The sequence below is a fragment of the Danio rerio genome, chromosome 8 (genome assembly GCF_052040795.2).
Source record: "Danio rerio strain M-AB ecotype USA chromosome 8, GRCz13ab, whole genome shotgun sequence".
Classification (NCBI taxonomy): Eukaryota; Metazoa; Chordata; class Actinopteri; order Cypriniformes; family Danionidae; genus Danio; species Danio rerio.
In genome coordinates this window covers 3,305,001-3,326,114 of record NC_141028.1, presented here as the reverse complement: position 1 = coordinate 3,326,114, position 21,114 = coordinate 3,305,001, and the positions used below count along the sequence as shown (strand labels likewise).

At 33.6% G+C, this 21,114-nt stretch overlaps 1 protein-coding gene and 2 long non-coding RNA genes across 4 annotated transcripts in view; 2 read left to right on the top strand and 1 right to left on the bottom strand.

Moving 5' to 3' along the window:
• The window catches only part of LOC147842502 (uncharacterized), a 97,180-nt gene extending 84,064 nt beyond the window's left edge, over positions 1–13,116 (bottom strand). The window contains exon 1 of the long non-coding RNA XR_015497483.1: positions 12,872–13,116. This is a non-coding gene — a long non-coding RNA (uncharacterized LOC147842502). The remainder of the gene's footprint in view (positions 1–12,871) is intronic.
• The window catches only part of si:dkey-178e17.1, a 69,246-nt gene continuing 51,224 nt past the window's right edge, over positions 3,093–21,114 (top strand). For both annotated transcript variants that reach the window (XR_015497425.1, XM_087264180.1), the window contains exon 1: positions 3,093–3,193. Coding sequence is in view for 1 of the 2 variants with exons in the window: in XM_087264180.1 (XP_087120306.1) it covers positions 3,130–3,193 (64 nt within the window). In the remaining variant the exon portion in view is untranslated. The remainder of the gene's footprint in view (positions 3,194–21,114) is intronic.
• Positions 5,927–9,465, top strand: LOC141375569 (uncharacterized). Its single transcript, XR_015497434.1, has 5 exons — positions 5,927–6,026; positions 6,577–6,767; positions 7,017–7,174; positions 7,687–7,782; positions 8,518–9,465. It is a non-coding gene; the product is annotated as an uncharacterized LOC141375569 (long non-coding RNA).

The following is a 21,114-nucleotide window of genomic DNA, read 5'->3' as shown; positions in this document are numbered from 1 at the left end:
AGCTGGAAGGGCATCCGTTGCGTAAAACGTGCTGGATGAGTTGGCGGTTCATTCCGCTGTGCTGACCCCGGATTAATAAAGCACTAAGGTTAAAAGAAAATTAATGAATGAAATTGGCTGTAGTGTGTGTGTGTGTGTGTGTGTGTGTGCGTGCGCGAATGAGTGTATGGGTGTTTCCCAATACTGGGTTGCGGCTGAAAGGGCATCCACTGCGTAAAAAAACAAATGCTGAAATAGTTGGCGGTTCATTCCGCTGTGGTGACCCCTGATTTAGAGACTAAGCCAAAGGAAAATGAATGAACGAATGAATGTTTTACCCCAATGTTGGGTCAAATATAAACAAACCCAGCTGTTGGGGTTGTCCATATTTTACATACAGTAATATTGGGTTACAACAACCCAGCATTTTGAGAGTGTGATTTATTGTTATTTATATATTTGTTTTATTATAAAACAATGTTGAGTCTAATACGGAAATTCCCACCATGCTGTAGGTTGAAGAAGTGTCATTTTAATTTAATTGAAATACTTAACTTAAATGCTGGGTTGGTCCAAATTTGACCCAATGTTTAAAACAACCCAGGATTTTTAGAGTGGATTTTATTGTGTGGTTTATTTCCAGAAATTTAATTACATTATTTAATTACAATTTTTTTTATTTACCCGTTATTAAATGATATTTGCATACTCTAAAAAGTTCTGGGTTGTATTCTAACCCAATGTTAGGGCAAAAACCCAAACATAGGATTAAGAAGAAGTGCCATTTTAAATTAATTTAAAAATGTAACCCAATGTTTTAGTTTGTCCATATTTGACCCAATGTTGGGTTACAACAACCCAGCATTTTTAGATTGTGATTTATTGTCTGGTTCATTTATTGTTTGTGCTCCATAAATCAAATGACATAGTTTTACTCAAATATTTAATATCAAGTTGAAAATTGTTGAAATTATATTTGCGTACTCTTAGAGAAAAATCCTTTGTTGTAACCCAACATTGAATCAAAAAAGGACAAGCACAAACAGGGTTAAAAAGTGTCATTTAAATTTAATTGAAAATTTTAACCCGAATGTTGGGTTTGTTCAAATTTAACTTAACGTTAAGTTTCAACAACCCATTATCTTTAGAGGGCCCCTGGTAGATCACTGCTACAGTTATAGGATACGTTTATTGTTAATATTCCAAAAATCCTATTGCATATTTCTTTATATTCTCTCAAATCATTAAATTATATTTCATTATATATACATCAATATATAGAGAGAGATTTATATTATATACTCTAAAATGCTGGGTTGTATTTTACCCCAACATTGGGTCAAATATGAACAAACCCAACATTTGGTATATTTTCAACTAATTTAAGTGAAACCTTTTAACCCAATGGTTGAGTTTGTCCATTTAGACCCAATGTTGGGCTACAACAACACTGCTTTTTTTTAGTTGTACGATACACTTACTGTTTTTGTTTTTATACATTTAATTAAAAAATGTTACTCAAATTTTTTAATATTACCTCCACTCATAATATTATATTTGTTTACTCTAAAATATCTTGTGTTGTCGGGTTGAAAAGTGTATGACAACCCAGCATTTTTAAAAATTGATTTATTGTTTATGTTCCAGAAATTTAATTAAAAAAAATTTGACATCTTTTAATATGGGCTCCAGTCATGATGATGAAATTACACTCTAAAAATGCTGGGTTGTCATGACCCAACATTGGGTTAAATATGGACTTTAATATCTAACTATATAAATGACTTAATAAAAACTTTGTTGCTTTAAGAAATATTTAATTCTGTTTAGAATTAAATTATAAATAATTAAATTAATGTAAATCTGTTTGTGATCTGTAGTTTATTGTTTATTAACTTCTCAACAAATATTTATTTAATAAAATGAATGAAATATAAAAAAATACAATTTATTTATCATTTATGTATGGAGGTTCAAAACTCGAAATATTTTTTTACAAAGTAATTATTAATAAAATAAAAGAATATCAATAAAATAATAAACAAATGCTGTTTTTAAAGTACATTTTTAATCCTATAATCCTTTATTGCTTTTTGTATTTATCAACTTATTTCAAAGTTATTTATTTATTGATACATAATACTTGATTCTTTTATTTAGTTATTCCTAATTTTATTTTCTTTTTAACAGTTTTATTCTTTGTTTGTATATATAAATATCATTATTTTTCTGTATTGCAGTCTGAGTTTATTCTAACTTATTTTTTATTTGCATTTATTATTCTATTTATATTATAGGGTTCTTTTGTTTTCTGTATTCTTTATTTTTATTTGTTCTATTATATAAAATAATTTAGGTATTTTATTATTTTCTATTTATTGCTTTTAAAGTTAATTTATTGTATTTATGCATATTGAATCTCCTTTTCTATTTTATGTACTATTTATTGGTATTTATTTAACTTTATTTAATTTTCTTTTGTTTAATTTTTAGGTTTGTTTGTTTGTGTGTTTATATAAAGGAGGATAATTTGTACATAATTAATCAATTATGGATATGGAAAATTAATAACTCTAAGTAAATATACACATTAAAATTTTTTTTAAATTGTTTTATCACCATTTTTAATGAATGCATGCCCTTTCCACTGTGCTGTCTTGTGATTGTAAGTAAATGTACAAATAATTGTAAAAATTAAATGTAATTTTTTTTTACTTTTTTAAAACTACTTGTATTGTTTTTTTTTTATCACATTTTTATTTTGTTTGTTGATTTATGAATGCATACTATTATTTAGTGTGTTGTTATTCTTTATATATTCTGTTTGTTTCAAGTTTTTGCAGGTCTGAGGTTCCAGACTGTGGAGTTTTGTTGCTTTGTTTCTTATTTAAATCTAAACGTTGTTGCGAAGTCAAGGTTTTAGGGTGTAAATTGAGATTGAATCCAGATCTGCTTTCATAAAATCCAGTTTCTGTCATCGAGGGCGTGGCACTGAGAGAGGGAGAGAGAAACTGAGAGACGCAAGACCCGCCCCGCTCTGTGTTCTGGCCGCTGATTGGCTGAGCGCTGTCTCATGTCATCAGTCTATGGTCGGCGGATCGCCCGCTGCTCTCAGATGCGCGTGCTGTGCGCGTTCCTGACAGACTGAAGATGACGCGTGAACGCGGAGCAGCGAAAGCTAAACTCACCCATCCTGGAAAAGCCATCCTGGCAGGTCAGTCACACATCACTTTAACACACAACTACAAAACAATGAGCTTAAAACACACAACTGCGCCTTCATCGCACTTCTGAGGGGATTTCCATTCATTTCTAAACTCCGAATGACAGTTGAACTTACAAAACAAGCTCCGGACATGAAGAAAAAACTGTTGAAATCGAGTTTTTGTGATGTTAATTAATCTATTAAGATGTTTCATGGTTTATTTTTGGCTGTTTATATTTTATATGCAACTACAGTGCTTCATTACTGTATATTTCCTGTTTGCAATCAAGTTTCTTGACCCGCGAAAATTGATGTTATCCACTAAATCACGATGTTTAGTGAAATTATAAACCATTTTGTTAAGTTGTTTGAGGTATTATCACTGTGTAAACTGCTTAATATTGATTATTTATATCTACATTTAAAATTTACAATCACAAAAACATTAGTTTATCTTGTCATACTGCGTTAATATGAAAAAAGCTGAATTTTTCAGTCAAAAAATGCTCACACATTATGAATATTAATATTACAGCAGAATAACCATGTTGGTTTATTAGAGATGCTGAGGTTTAAATGTGATTTATCAGCGTTTAAAAGGTCAGATATGGCTATATACAAGGACACAGAGCTGATGTCCTCAAAGCTGATCCTCGTCTCAGAGAAAGAGACAGCATTACACACATGAAAATATAGCAATGTATAGTAAATGCTAGTGTTTTTGAACAATATTAATTCCATCTTTTGTGGTCATTTATATTTGCTGTGGTAACACAACAATTGTTTTTAAAAAAGTAGATTTCTACAACTATTCTATGTAACTACAGTGCTTCATTACTGTATATTTTATGTTAGCAAACAAGTTTCTTGACCTGCGAAAATGGATGTTATCCACTAAATCTTGATGTTTAGCAAAATTATAAACCATTTTGTTAAGTCGTTTGAGGTATTATCACTGTGTAAACTGCTTTAAATTGATTATTTATGTCTAAATTTAAGATTTATATTAACAAAAATTATTAGTTTATCTGTCATACTGGGTTAATATAAAAAAGCTGAATTTGTCAGTCAGAAAATACTTGCACATTATGAATATTAATATTACAGCTGATTAATTATGTTGGTTTAGTAAAGATGTTGAGGTTTAAATGCGATTTATCAGCGTTTAAAGGTCAGATGTGGCTATATACAAGGATATAGAGCTGATGTCCTCAAAGCTGATGCTCCTATCAGAGGATGAGACAGCTTCACACACATGAAAAATACTATAGTAATGTGTAGTAAATGCTAGTGTTTTTGAACAATAATAATTCAATCTTCCGTGGTAATTTATATTTGCTGTGGTAACACAACAACTGTTTTAAAAAAGTAGGTTTCTACAATTATTCTATGTAACTACACTGTAAAAACGCCAACTTTCAAAAAGTCCTCTGAACAAAGATTAATAAGTTAACTGAATTTAAATATTTTCATTTGAAATGCTGACAAATAATAGTTAGTTTGTTCAACAAATATGGTGCTTCAATGTGAAAAACTTAAAATATTTCGTTGAACTAATACAAAATTCTTAGTTTTGCGTTTATGCGTGCCCTTCTTGTTGGCGCATGCGCCTTATAAGCTTCTGGCGCATGCGCAATTTACTTCCATAGCTCACTGCAGGGGGTACCTGTCACGTGCGCGCGACAAAACGAACCATCTTTCTTTCTGCGGAGCTACGTGTCAATCGTTTTCATAATCGATTGTATATAATTGTATACATGTTTTTGTGCGATGTGCTACCCATCTGACTGCCCGATCAGTGTATTAATGATGTGAGAGACCGTGATAGAGCGGTTAAGAGTAGTGGTGGGCAAAGCGAGGCTTCGTGAAACACTGAAACAGTCGAAGCAAATGTGTCGAAGCTTCGAAACGTTTCGAAACCTCACTCTACAGTGACATTTAGTGGTCATTTTTTATATATATTGCACTGAAACAGCTTCAGCAAAGAACGATTGAACAAATTGAGGGATTAAAGCCCACTTTGTGAAAGTGGAATCCTTCAAGTAACATAGTACAGTGGTTAAGGTGTCAGACATCCATGCAGGAGTAGTAAGTTAGGTTTCGAAGCCAGTCAGTAGCAGTTGTTTTAAAATGCTTTAATACCAGTTGGTAATGCTTTGCTCTTGTATCGTTTTGTTTCAACATTGGTCTGATATCCGAATAAACAATTTGTGAATAAATATGTCTTGTTTTTGTCTTAAAACAGGGTTGTTGCTAGATCAAAAACGGTGGCCTGAAGTTATCAAGAATTATTTATATTATTCATTAAATTTCCCATTTATTGTATTTTATTAATGTCTACCCAAACCCTAAACCCAACCATACTGTAAAAATATTTATTATTGTTTTACAGTGTTACAAAAATGATGCTAAATTGCTGGCGTAACTGTAGCTGTATCCTATTTAGGCTACACAAAACAGAAACATGATTAAAATACATAAAACCATGATTTCGAAGTCGGGATTCGAACCCAAAACATCATGCTAAGCATAGAATCAATAAGCAAACCCTCAGTGCTCTAAGCCATATGAGACAGAGATAATTTGGAGACCTTGGCAGTCAAATTAGGATTCACCAGGTCTCGAAACGTTTCTAAGCTGATCGATGCTTTGAATCGCTTTAGTCACGTGACTAGGTGTTTTGAAAAACTTTAGTCACGTGACTTGGGTGCTTCGGATCATGCTTCGGTGCAGTGATTCGAAACACTTGCGCTTCGGGATCTCGACACTGTGTCAAAACATCAGTTTCACGTCAGCCATCCCTAGTTAAGAGCAGGCCAACGACGTTTCTGCTAAATCATAGGTATGTATGTCTTTTTTTGTTGTCATCTAACGTTATATTATTTGATATGTTGGCTTTGATGTGCGCGTGTATCCTAATACGGAACTATTTGTTATAATTTAGCCGTGAGTTACTTGTTTCGTGCACTTGGTTTTGGCTATTTACATCAATAAAAGTTTAGAGTGAATGCATTTGAAACAAATAGCGTTTTCAATCGAGTCATTTGCTTTAATAACTCACGATTAATACAATGAGTATCATATAACATACCAGATCAGGTATCCAAGTCAAATATAACATTATGTCCTGTTTATCTAGATTGCTGTCAGCATTGCGCACATCATAACCTTTTTTCCCTTCGAACCAGAGCCAGTGGAACAAACGGTGACGTGTTTAACTGTGTAATTTGTGTGAAAATCGTGTGATTTTCATGTAATTCATTGCTTGATTTGTTAGCTCGACTAAATGTCTATCATATTCAGACCAACTTGCTTTAACAGTCAGCTAGCTTTTTTTTACATAAAAAATATAAAGGGCTAAATATATATTTTTCTTTCTTTTTGCTCAAAAGGACTGAAATATTGACAATGACATAATTCAATGCAAGATTTCCTTGAGGAGGTGAGACTTGTTATCATCAGTGAAATTTGACGGTCATTCACCAGCAGATGCAAGAAACCTTTTCTCTTTGCCCAAAAGAAGTTGTTGAGATTTAGCCAGGAAGAAATTAGAGAGAGAGATAACCTGGACTTTAAGGAAGAGGTAAGTCACTATATTGCAATTGCTTTGGTTTCATTCAAGGTAGTAATGATAATGCTAAAAATAACAAACAACATTATTATTATAGGTAATTCAAAATACATCTGTATTCAACATTTGAACATTTAAATATTTACATTTACATATATATATATATATATATATATATATATATATATATATATATATATATATATATATATATATATTATGTGTAAAAATTAATATGTATGTTTTTTTTGTGTATTGTAGATCTGCACAGAGTTTTCTCAGATCTGTAATGTAGATCTCCTGAGACAGTTAATCGAGTGACTTGATAAATATACAGCACCTCTCCTGAAACTCTACAGAAAAGAAGGGATTCAATGGGTCCAGAGATGGATACAACTTTAAACAAGATGGATGAGCAGGTACTCATTAAGAATTTTTTTTTCTTATACACCCGTCTGATGTTTTTAACATGTGCAACATATTTTGTCCTGTCAAGAATTTCATGCTCAGGTAATACAGTCTAATAAAACGTAATTGCAACAATTTAATTGTCCAGCCCTTTTGCATTAATTTTAATTGTGTCAAGTTGTGTTTTGATTGTGAGATGGAAGTAAGATAAATAACAGATGTTTCACTTGTTTTGAGTGACCATTTCAAATGAATACATTCAAAGAGGAAAATAGAAAATAATAGCTGTAGTTTTTAACTCAAAGTAATTTTCACATGAAACTAAACATTTTTCTAAATTTGCCAACACAACCATTATCAAATTCCATTGTATGGAAACCACAAAATTCTTTTTTAAAAATAAAGCCATGTGTTTTTTCAACAGCATGAATAAAATACTATGCTCATTTAAATGTACTAAGTACATTTTTACTTACAAAACAATAAGATTGTAAAACACCCTTTGTAAATGACTTTCCTTTAGGTCACTGATATTGTCACCGATCGAGAAAGAGCAGCTCTTGAGGGATTGCCAATTTTTCTTCGTAAAAATTCTGCTTGCTTTCTCAAGATATGTCTGGTAAGTTACCCATTTTCATACCCTATTCTACATTTTTTAGTCTGCTTGGTAACACTTTTAATAGCTGCACGCTATAAATAATTTATTTAGTATTAGCGAATAGTTAATTTATTTTCTGTTAAGCATAACTCTACATGAAGTGCTCAATGATTGTATTTTTTTTTAACTTTAATGATTCATTTGTATTACTAATTTAAGTATTGCATTATTTACAAACCAGTTATTTGGTCAGTTGGTATTTTTAAGATCATTCAGAATGCTTAAGTACACGATTAATAAACTATTCAAATTAACATTTAAATATCCTAATATTAAGGTATGTAATAATAGTTACTTTGTATGTTAGTATATGCTTTATGAGCTTAACTTCATCCAGTTGTGACCTAATCTAAAGTGAGGACTATTTATGCTTTATAAATCCCTTATGAATGACAATTAAAGGCTCAGTTATATTCTAAACAGGACAATAAACAACTTTCACAATTGAAACTGTATCAAATAAAAGTAAATCTTTGCAATTTTATGTAAAATAAAAGTTTAAAAAATTGCTAAATATTAAAAAGTTGTCAATATATTGTTCAATAATTATATATTATAGACTATTCAAAGTGTTACTGTTTGTATGTACGAAAGTATTACATGTTTTTATTTTCTTTGCATAATAGTAATAACATTAATAAGTAGTAATTAATATTACACATCAATTAATTTTCCCATTACTTAATCTCCTATAAGGACACGGACCCTGAAGACCACAGCACCAGAGATTAAAGGATTGGAATCTTCACTGTGGTGGAAGATGATAATGGCACTTCTGCATCCCTGCAATATGTGATGAACCTCGCTAAAATCTTGGAGGAGGCCATAGTACTTCAGGATATCACACATCTGCCTGCAGCCTTCGCTTACTTGTTCAGCCTCTTGTATAGACTGAATATGGAACACCCAAAAGAACTCAAATATACTTTTTAAGTGATTCAGCATGTTTTATGGAGGTTGGTGGCACATGATCTGCGAGAGTTCAGTTCATTCATTCATTCATTTTCTTTTCGGCTTAGTCCCTTTATTAATCTGGGGTCGCCACAGCGCAATGAACTTGTTTTACGCAGCGTATGCCCTTCCGGCTGCAACCCATCTCTGGAAAACATCCATACACACTCATTCACACATACACTACGGACAATTTTAGCCTACCCAATTCACCTGTGCCACACGTCTTTGGACTGTGGGGGAAACCGGAGAACCCAAAGGAAACCCACGTGAACGCAGGGAGAACATTCAAACTCCACACAGTAACGGCAACTGACCCGTGACCACTTCCTAATGTGCCACTGTTTCAATGTTTTGAGGTCTGTTTTTGGACTTTATGTACTTTGTTGACAAAAGTGCAGTACACTTTAAAGACTGTATGAATGGAGTGGCTTTTAGGGTTTACTCTGATTTGATGATTGTATATTCACCTGGTTTGAGTGTTTAGACACACTAATAGCTTGGTTTTAGTAAGGTTGCCAGTTATTTTATGTTGAGGCAGTGTACAATCTTTTCAAATCTGGAAACATTCAGTACTAGTTGTGTACAAACTAGCCCAATGCTGAACACGGCTAATGTCAAATGCTGATTTTGTATGCAAATGTTTTGGATTGTGATTTGAACACAGTTAAAAATAAAAAAAAGTGAATTGACTATTCTTGTGTATTTAATTTGAATCCTAAAAATTAATAGTAAATGCATAATGAATCAGTTTGTTTTATTTTGTTCAGTAAACTAAAAAAATCTTGTTGGGTAAACATAATCATTTTTGTTCAGTAAACAAAAGATCTTGTTGAATAAACGTGAAAATTTTTGTTCAGCAAACAAAAGATCTTGTTGAGTAAACATGATAATATTTGTTCAGCAAACAAAAATATCTTGTTGGGTGAACATGACATTTTTTGTTCAGCAAACAAAAATATCCTGTTGGTTGAACATGATATTTTTTGTTCAGCAAACAAAAATGTATTGTTGGGTTAACATGATATTTTTTGCTCAGCAAACAAAAATGTCTTGTTGAATGAACATGATATTTTTTGTTCAGCAAACAAAAATATCCTGTTGGTTGAACATGATATTTTTTGTTCAGCAAACAAAAATATCTTGTTGGGTGAACATGATACTTTTTGTTCAGAGAACTAAAGAATTCAACAAAATATTTTGAGTTCACTGGTCTTCAAACCCTGTTTGTTGAGTTAACTCAAAAAGCTATGTGTGATAGGTTGCCTAATTATTTTAAGTTTACTCAACTTTTTTTTTTTACAGTGTACAGTGCTTCATTACTGTATATTTCCTGTTAGCAAACAAGTTTCTTGACTCGCGAAAATTGATGTTATTTACTAAATCACAATGTTTAGCAAAATTCTAAACCATTTTGTGTAAACTGCTTAAATTTGATTATTTTTATCTAAATTTAAGATTTACAATCACAAAAAATTGTAGTTTATCTGTCATACTGCGTTAATATGAAAAAGCTGAATTTGTGAGTCAGAAAATACTTGCACATTATGAATATTAATATTACAGCTGATTAATTATGTTGGTTTAGTAAAGATGTTGAGGTTTAAATGTGATTTATCAGCTTTTAAAGGTCAGATATGGCTATATACAAGGACACAGAGCTGATGTCCTTAAAGCTGATGCTCGTCTCAGAAGACGAGACAGCTCCACACACATCATGAATATGGTAATGTGCAGTAAATGCTAGTGTTTTTGAACAATATTAATGAAATCTTTTGTGGTACTTTTACGTTTGCAATGGTAGCACAATAATTATATAAAAAATATGATTTCTACAACTATAATATCCCAGTTTACTGTAATAAAAAATAAAGTACACTTCAGTATTTATTAGTTTATTAGTACACTGTACTAAAGTATGGTGTAGCATTCGCTAGTCTCTTTATTCATCAGGGGTCTCAAAAGCGGAATGACCCACCAACTTATCCAACATATGTTTACACAGCGGATGCCCTTCCAGCTGCATCCCAGTACTGGAAAACATCCATATACTCTAACATGCACACTCATACACTACGGCCAATTTAGTTTATTCATTTTTCCTATAGCGCATGTGTTTGGACTGTGGGGCACACCCGAGTACTCCGAGGAAACCCATGTCAGGATCTCGAACCAGCTATCTTCTTGCTGTGAGGTATTAGTGCTAACCACGGAGCCACCAGGTTGCCTAACAAAGAGTTGTAAAAGCTAGTATATATGCAGTATAATACACCTTCACTATAGTGTGGTTTCAAAACACTATAGTATGTATTTTAAATTACCATAGTATTTTTTCATGTGGGTAGTTTTACAGGTAATACTAGAAAGTGAAGCTTAGTGAAATGCTAGTTTGAATCCAGATTTTGATTTGATAAGCGATACATTATGCTAATAAACAAACTATATTATTTGCATCTCAATTCTTTATTCTTAAAAATTATTATTATCTATTAGTTATTAATTAGAATAAGCCATGTAAAAAAATATGGTAACACTTTAGTTTTAGGACTAAATCTAGTGCCCTATTACCCGCCTATTATTGAGATATTGGCTGTTTAATTCTTTTTATGAAGTACATATTTGGCTCTTATTCTACATCTCCATTTTTACCAATTCCTAAACCCAACTAGTACTTTAATAACTATTAATAAGCAGCTAACAAAGAGTGTACTAAGACAAAAGTCAAAAGTAATGTTTTGTTAATAGTGGGAATTGTATTTTAAAATAAAGTATAGTACATACTGTAGTCATTTATTGTTAGTGTTTTTGAACTACACAATAGTAAAGTACAAAATGTAGTATATTTTATATTTTACAATAGTAAACTGCGGTGTATTGTAGTATAATATACCCTATATATGTAGGAAACAATATTGGGTGACTTATTTATATTAGTTGTATTACCCCAGCAACTATATTGTCACCACAGCAGATTACTTCAAGTATTTTAAAGTGACCTATTCTGCCCCTTTTTACAAGATGTAAAATAAGTCTCTGACGTGTCTAGAGTTTGTGTGTAAAGTTTCAGCTCAAAATAGCACACAGATAATGTTTTCTAACTCTTTGAAACTGACCCTTATAGACTATGATCCTAATTGTGTTGTTTTGGGGACTGTCGCTTTAAATCGAAATGAGATTATGCTTTTTTCAAAAGAGGGCGGAGCTACAAATGCGTGGTTTGTCAGCATCAGAGGTGGGTAGTAACGATTTACATTTATTGTTACATTTACTTGAGTAAAATTGTTGGTTAACCTATATTTGTTTTTAATACATTTAAGAATGTGTACTTTTACTCATCAAAAAAATCATTACTCTTCGCTATATTTGGCAACATTCCTCCGTTACTGTCAAATGGTAATAAATATGATTCATATGACTTGTTTGTAAATATTACGAGGTGCCGCATTGGAGAGGTTGTGTCGCGAGAGGTTGCTTTCAAGATGCGTCTCCCACTTTCGGTTTGAGCGCGTACCTGTGTTGGAATTATGGTTGTAACGGTATGAATTTTTTACGGTATGATAATCGTCTAAAACAATACCACGGTTTGACGGTTTCGCGGTATACGGTATGTTACAAATGTTACAAAATAATAGAACAGTGAAGCAAATTTGACTTTTTCCAAATAATATATTTTCAGTTACTATAAACAACACCACTTACAATGAACAAATAAAAAAATAAGAAAATAATAAATAATGTGTCAAAGTCCAAATAAATGTCCATGTTTCTGTGCTGCTGTGCATGCAAAAGTACTTAGTATGAGAATTATTTCATGCAAAACGTTTTTTTTTTGCGTTTTATTTAGCCGCGCATAAATGTATGCCTATCTCTCATTCCGTGTTGTTCAAAAAGCTTGTGGTCCACAAACAAAAGTGAAACCTATGCTTATTGGTTGTGATATAGCGAGTTTGAACCAATCTGGGCATGGAGGAGGGACAATGCATCAATGTATCGTGTCTGGTTTGTCCGGAGACACAGTGACGAGCGTTTCTTTGTCAAATCAGCGTTGTCAAATTTTGATGACGTAACCGCACTGATTCTGGAGCCTCTGAAAGTCCGCGAATGTTATGTGATACAGCACTGGAAAGCTGAGATTCTCTTCTTTATGCCAATCTTTGAATTGTATGAATCGGATCAGCGGATCAAAAGTTATTAAACATTTAAGAGCAATACTTATTTTTAGCCGCGGGCGGCTGTCTCGGTCTTTAAGGGTTAAAACCGTTGATATGCAATTGTTCATGGTATGATAATCGTGCACGTTCAAATCGTGGTAGACCGTCATACCGGTATATTGTTACAACCCTAGTTGGAATGATGACTGAAGTCGAGGAAGACGTGCAAGTTTATACTGTGGTCACGCCATGGCCATCTGCGGTTTCAAAAAGGATGGTCGCGCTGTCTGTGCATTGAGTTTATTGGACTAGGTCACCCATGGCCTCAAGTTCAATATACACGTAGGCCTAGTGGTAAGTGTAAAAATTATCCCAATTTGAAACGTATTAATCGCAACTAAATTAATGGAAAACTAAAGAAACTGCTGTTTAATGAAATAACTGATTAGCCCAGCACATGTAATCATTCACACTGTTAACCATTGAAAATAAAACATTTAAACATATTTTAAGATATATATGAAGCAAGAATTATTAGCCAGAAAGAAGATTTTATCAACACAACATAAAATGTCTTTATCAACACAACACATATCCATGATGACAGTACATCAAATTTTACTTGATATTTTTTAAGACACTAGGATTCAGCTTATAGTGACATTTAAAGGCTTTACCAGGTTAATTCGGCAAGTTTGGGTTATTAGGCAAATTAATGTTCTGTAGACAATAAGTGATGTTTTGTAAACAAATTTCGGGGGGAGCATGCGCAGAAGTTTCAGTATCGAATACGTCATTGACAATTATCCCATCATCAAATCAGTTCTTGAGCAACCCCTATATATACCAAAGCTGTCTTACCTGCAGCATCTCACGACTTTAGCATCCCTCCACCACCCCGTCACCTCACCTCTTGCATTGCATTCCCGGGGGGAGCGTTCTGGGGCTGGGCTAGATACTTCGCTCGAATCCCAACTCCTCTTTGTTTCCTGATAAGGGGAATAACTCAAGTTGGGGTGTCTCCTCGAGCTCAGAGCCCTCCCCCCGGACAGCACGCCAAATATGCTTTATACTTAAACGAATGCAAGTGTGAACTCGTGAATAAAATATTGCTTAAGGGGCTAATAATATTGATTAAGAATATTAAGTTTTTAACATTAAAAACTGCTTTTATTTTAACCGACATACATGCATACATACATACATACACACGCGCACACACACATCTCAGAACACACACGTCTCTCTCTCTCTCTCTCTCTCTCTCTCTCTCTCTCTCTCTCTCTCTCTCTATATATATATATATATATATATATATATATATATATATATAATAAATATTTAATATAAATATTATATATATATATACATATATATATATACATATACATATATATATATATATATATATATATATAATATTTAATATAAATATTATATATATATATATACAGTATATGTAATATTTATATATATATATATATATATATATATATATATATATATATATATATATATATATATATATATATATAGAGAGAGAGAGAGAGAGAGAGAGAGAGAGAGAGAGATAGTCACTAGTGGGCGGGGCTTTTCTTTGATGACACGTATAAAGGGAGAATGTCAATTAAAGTGTTTTTGCAGAATGTTTTATCAAATTTGAATCTAAAAAATATTAATAAATTCTGACCATTATAAGCTGGTTATTTTCGCAGATAAATAGTGTTTAAACCCCTTATAAAAGTATTTTTTGCATAATAGGTCTCCTTTAATATTGCATGGTTTAAAAAAAATGCAACTCCAGGCCGTAGTTTTTTTGCAGTGCTGCATAAATGCAGTTTAATGACTGTCTTAGAATAGATTCATTGCAATTATAATGTAGGTTTGGTCATTATGATCTCTCTCTTATACCTGTCCATGTAAGCGCTGACGGATTCGGTCCGATGTTCTCTGGGTAATTGGTGAACTACCATCTGGAAACTGTTCAGCTGAAACCAAATGACAGGTTTTAATGTCTGAGATATTTTTCTCCGGTGCTTTTCTTTATATATGCTGCTGTTCTGCTCCACCCGTCTGTAATTGCACAGAGCAGCTTCAGATGAAAATGCCACATCTTACTTGCAGGAGACAGTTATGACAGCACGGAGCGTTTGGGACGAAATTAAACCATTGTTTAGTGTTTATTTGGCTCAGAGCATGCAAATTGATAGCTGGAGTTGTCGTGTAATCAATGGCCACAGATGATTTTTTAGCATGTTGATGCATGTTTATTTTAGTGGTGTTAGTTTATAGGGGTGTAACTTTCACTGGGGACAAGATGCCAACCCCCCCCCTTTTATAATTTTATTTAAGTGCGCAGTCATCCCCGTGGAAGGACAGGGAGTGTTTGTGTGTGTCAATACGCGCATTTGTGTCCAATAACTGCATAGATGCTTTAAAAATATCTCAGTTTATTAGCAGATATTGTAGGTGAAACAACCATTTCAGACACTAATGAAACAGCAAGCTGCAACAGATGACTTTAATGTTCATCAGGGGCCTCATGTACGAAGACTCGCGTTGAATTCATACTTAAACATTGCCTACACAAAGCTGTAAATGTGCGTACGCAGTAAAAAATTCTGATGTATGAAACACTGCATACGCAGAATCCCAAACATATTCTCTTTGTACACCTGAATTAACGTGAAACTGAGTGCACGTGCACGAGCGCAAAACCCCTTCCTGCCTCCTCCCCTGTATGAATATGGTAATAGCTCCATGTAAGAGCCAGTTATGCATAATTCATTTGTGATAATAATTTAGTAAAGGTTAAAACATGCTAAAAATTGATATTTAAATATAATAAGAATTCATTGTGATTGTATTTTCTAAAATGCATAATTTAATAATTGATACAATTTAAAAACAGTTACTTTGATATTTTGGCTTCCGACAGCAATACGTCATGAGGTCATTAGTTCATACGTTTAAGTCAGATTGCAGCTATGGATGTTGGAAGCAACACAGTTTTTTGACCGAGCTGATCGAGTCTATTGTAACTTTGTATTTTTGTTTGCATTTCTTCAGTAAACGTTTTTTAAAAGAAGATTTGGTCTTACTCGCGTTTTCGCAAATACTGGTTGTTGGAATTGAAGCTGCAAAAGGGGGTACATAAGGATTTGCACGAAAGGTGTTGCCACTACACTCTACTTTGGCAAAACCCAACGAAAAAGCCATGGCAAAAGCAAGCAAGAAGGGAAACTTCACATAATGTGAATTGGAGGTGCTCCTATCGGAGGTAGAGCGGAGAAAAACTGTGTCATTTGTAAGTTTGTCCTCCGAAATTAATAACAAAAGAAGAGTGGGAGAGTTTAGCTGACGCGATTAACGCAGTGGGGTCTGAACATCGTACTGTGAGTGAATTAAAAGAAGAATTGGTCTGATGTAAAGGTGTAAAATTTTATCTTGTGTCTATTTAGGCTAAGTGCAAATAGCACACCTCGTTGGAATGAGCTAATTGAGTGATTCCCACCCATCACCGTTTGATTGACATAGATGACATGATTAAAGAGAGCGAGTAAAGTGAGTGGTGTAGCTCGTTAAGCACACAGCAACATGTTTTGACACGTTCGATCATGAAACCGGTTCGAATCCGGCGTCTGATGAACTCATTCTTCTTTCCTCCACTACATATCAGATTTTGCCTACTCTTCATCACGAGGAAGACAAGTAGGAATCATTAATAAGTGTGTATTATGTTAAGCGCATTTGAGAATCACATATTATTTGTACATTTATTGAATGGCAATGTTTCTGATTCACGTCTGAAATTCGTCTTCAGATGGCGCTTTTATAGCAATGTGCGTGCGGTAGATCGCTCCGATTACATTGGGCAAACCGGCGATCGCTGCAAATTGCGCTTTAATGTTTGGCTGGTCATCTGCATGGTATGGAAACCTTTTATACCTGCTAGACATGCGGATGATCCCGTCTCATACAGCTGCCATCAAAGATACTTTGTAGTGTGCAATTTAACACAACTGCCTCCAGGAGTCGCCAATGGAAATAAAACAAACACACACAAGAAATGCACGTACGCCAGACATGAAGTTGGCGTGGACCAACACACACTCTCCCTTTCATTTCATTGTTAGTAAATCCAAACGTGAGCGTAAAATCTGGCGTACGCAATGTTTTTGAGTACGCAGCATTGATACATGAGGCCCCAGATGTTTAGGAATTTGCTGCACAGATTTATTTATTTTTTTTACAATTAATAAAATAATTCACATTTTCGTGTAATGTTTTTTTATTGTTCTGTTTTTTTATTATTTAAAATTTTACATTTTTAGGTTAGTTTGAAATTAAATTAATTTAATAAACCTATTTTTTCAAAAAGATTTTCCAGAATTTTGTGTCCCACCCACTTCTTAAACCAGAATCTCAGCATACCACCAAGAAGGACAAACCACATCCAACAGGAGTAACTGGTTGCTCGATCCTTTTCATGTTAAATGTTGCTGGAAGGGCATCCGCTGTGTAGAACATATTCTGGATAAGTTGGCAATTCATTCCACTGTGGCAACCCCTTATGAATAAAGAGCCTAGGCTAAAGGAAAACTAATAAATAAGCAAAGCATTTTAGTTCCTTTGCTGCGTCCCAATTCGCATACTATCTGTCCTAAGTAGTATTCGAAGATAGAATTAGTGTGTCCCGAACCATACTATATTAAATAGAGTATGCCAAAGGTTCCCGGATGGTTTACTATTTTTAGAAAAATTGCGCCTTGGATCTTGGATGGTTTGATTAGAACTACAAAGTTGGTTAAAAAGTGTAAATAAACTACAAACATGGCGGACACATGAGGCCAACCGTCAAGTAGAGAGGCTTCTGTTAAGTTGTTTGATCGACTATTATTTAATATGTAGTCAACTGGAAAGTATTTAAATCACATTTTCAATGTTATATTTTATCTGCATTAACAATATTTTATCAAGATATGTTCTGACAATAACTTCTGCATGCATAAATACCCAAAGACCTGAGGAGATTTCTCTGCATGAAAGACTTGTGAATGGCAGATTAACACACAGCTGATTCTCCAATAATGTGGGTAATTAAATATGAAAGAAATGTGGATGATCGGTTGAGGTGATTGACGGGAAGAAACTAATCAACATAACGATCTGTTAATAAGGAAGTAGTCCCAAAGCTTGGATACTCTTTTTTTTTACACACTCAAAAGTGTTTACTTTTCCTTCACAAAAAAGTACATACTTTAAGGGTGTAGTAGTGTAGTATAGTATAATCCAATTTGAGACCATTGATCTAAACAGTTGCTGTGGCTGTTTTTGTTTGTGTGTATGACACTTCTGTACTGCAATTTAAAGCACTTTTTTTAGTTTTGGGTGTTTCTAGAAGTTTTCAGATCTCTGCTGATGGGACAGAACAGAGACCTGATGTATTGTGCTTTCAGCTGCTGGACTCGGATTGTATTGTGTTGTATTATGGAGCGGCTCTAGTTCACTGTCACACAAACTCATCAGTGACCTGGAAAATTTTCACACGTTACACACACACACACACACACACACACACACACACACACACACACACACACACACAGCATTCCAGAGCAGTTTTCCATAGTAAGTCACATGTGTATTGAGTGGGGATGCTCAAAATAATCGATTAATCGTTAACCGAAAGAGTGCGTTTGTAACCAATTATTAGTATCAGTTAAACGATTAAAAATATTGTTTGATATATTTTTAGTTTGGCTGCATAAGCGGCTGATCGAATGCGCTTTTTTTGGGGTAAGAGGGGCATCTTTTGAATGAGAGGGGCATCTTTTACTAATGGCCGCAAGTGTTTTGCACGGGACTCATCCCAGAGCAGCAGTGTTTGTGTTGTCAGAACTTTTAAAGACGTAGGAGAGACTAGTGCTCGCTGTTTCAAGTTATCCAGAGCTGTAAAAATTTAGTAGGGCTCTATTTTAACGGTCCATGCGCAAAGCGCAAACACTTTCAGGGAGTGTCAAAATTTATTTGGCTAATATAAGGACTGAAAAACCTACTTTGCGCCATGGTGCATGATCTAAAAGGGTTGAGTTTATTTTCTTAATGAGTTATAGGTGTGCTTTGAGAATAAAAACCAATCAGAGTCTCATCTACCATTCCCTTTAAGAGTCAGTTGTGTCGCGCCATAGTGCATTTGCTATTTACATGACGACTTTGTAAGTGGAAAAACTGACTCATTTCACTAGAAAGAAAACAGTTAAACAGAGCATCTGCAGCGCGAGAATGAGAGATAAGACATCTCATAATCTACTTTCACTTTGGCTCTCGTGGATAGGAAAACCTTGTACCCAGAGACATCGATTAGCCTATAAATAATAAATTTTGTTTGTTAAGCGCAAAGATTTTTTTCAAAACTATTTCTAAATTCAGTTCTAATTTCCAGCAAACGAATAAATGAATAGGTAACACTTTACAATAAGGTTTATTAGTTAATGCATTTACTAACATGAACTAATCATGAACAACACTTGTACAGCATTAATAATCATAATTGAACATTTACTAATGCATTATTAACATCCAAGTCTATGCTTGTTAGCATTAGTTAATGCACCATGAGTTAACGTGACACTCACAATGAACTACTGTATTTTCATTAACTAACCTTAACTAGCACGAACAAATACAGTAGTAAATGTATTGTTCATTGTTTGTTCATGGTAGTAAATGCATTAATTAACATTAACTAATGAACCTTATTGTAAAGTGTGACCAATGAAGATTAATAACGAAGTGTGTTAAAAAACCTGAGTTATATCCAAACACATGCTGTGCCCCATATGGTCTAAAACCTGACAGGTGGGCAAATCTAAGCTTGTTTTTAATAAAACAAATTTAAATATGGATATAATAAATAATACTGCTAATAATAATAACATTATACAAAAGCAAATTGAATGAACTGAAAAAGCCTTTCGAGAAGAAGGCATGAAGGCAGTGGTTTTTAAATTTATGTAGGCTAGAAAATACTGTCATATAATATTTTAATCCTTTATATTTATATCCTATATCTATTCTTATTATATCCTATATATATCCTTAATATTTTAATTATTTTTCATATGTAAAGATATTTGTGTATTGCTCTACATCTTGTGTGTATTAAGCAGTGTGTAAGCGAGGTGCAACACTGCGCTAGACTTTAGACCGGCTTTGTTTTGGTCTATTGAAAAATCTATTATAGTCTCTCAAAATAGCAACGCGCCAGTGATGCGCCTCAGAACGCCTTGCTTTTTAGACCAGAACACCTATGGGTGCACATATGAGCCCAAATGCATTTGCTATTTAAACAGCGTGGCGGAAAACGTCAAAACGACTCTTGAGCCAAGCAGAAACTAGCAAACAACTATTGCGTCACGCCTTGCGCCACATTGCGCCAGGTGTATGAAAGGGCCCTTAATGTGCAACTGCAACACATATCTGTTAACTCACGGGATGGTAACGTGTTACCACACGTGTCTGAAGACATTTTTGCCAAAGAAGCAAAATGGAAGAAGAAAATTACTGTTTGTAGGCCTACAGACGAGCTGATGCCAAACTAGCGCTGATGCTGATCGCCTCTTGGATCTGCTTTATTAACACAACAAATAGGCTTTATCTTTCATTTTACAGCTCATATCCATATAAATATCATGAAATTACCATATTTAAACAACAAAACTGTATACAAAAAGTCAACATATGCATGCCATGTCATTGTCTTTTTATCATGTAGCACTTGAACCGTAAATGAGAGAGGAAAATATATATCAAGACCTAATCTTTAACATAATAATTTCTATTAAAAATGTAAAAAAGTTTTGTGATGTAATAATAACAGCAGGGCATTAAATAAATGCATATTTTCTATGCAGCGAGTGATTTAAAGTAGTCTTATTTTTATCATAAAACATATGATTGGGAAAAAACAGCCTATCCCTGTTCTTAAAAAGGATTCAGTCAGTTTTCTTTTTGTAATCTAAATTAATCATTTAAGTGACACTTTTTTTATGGCAGGCCTATTTATTTTATTCATTTTATTTAGTTTATTCTGTTCTTCCATGCTGCTGGAAACGCTGCAGGTGCATGAAGATGATCTGTTGTTATGTTCTGGTATTAATATGTTTGCATGTTAAAATAAATCAGTGTT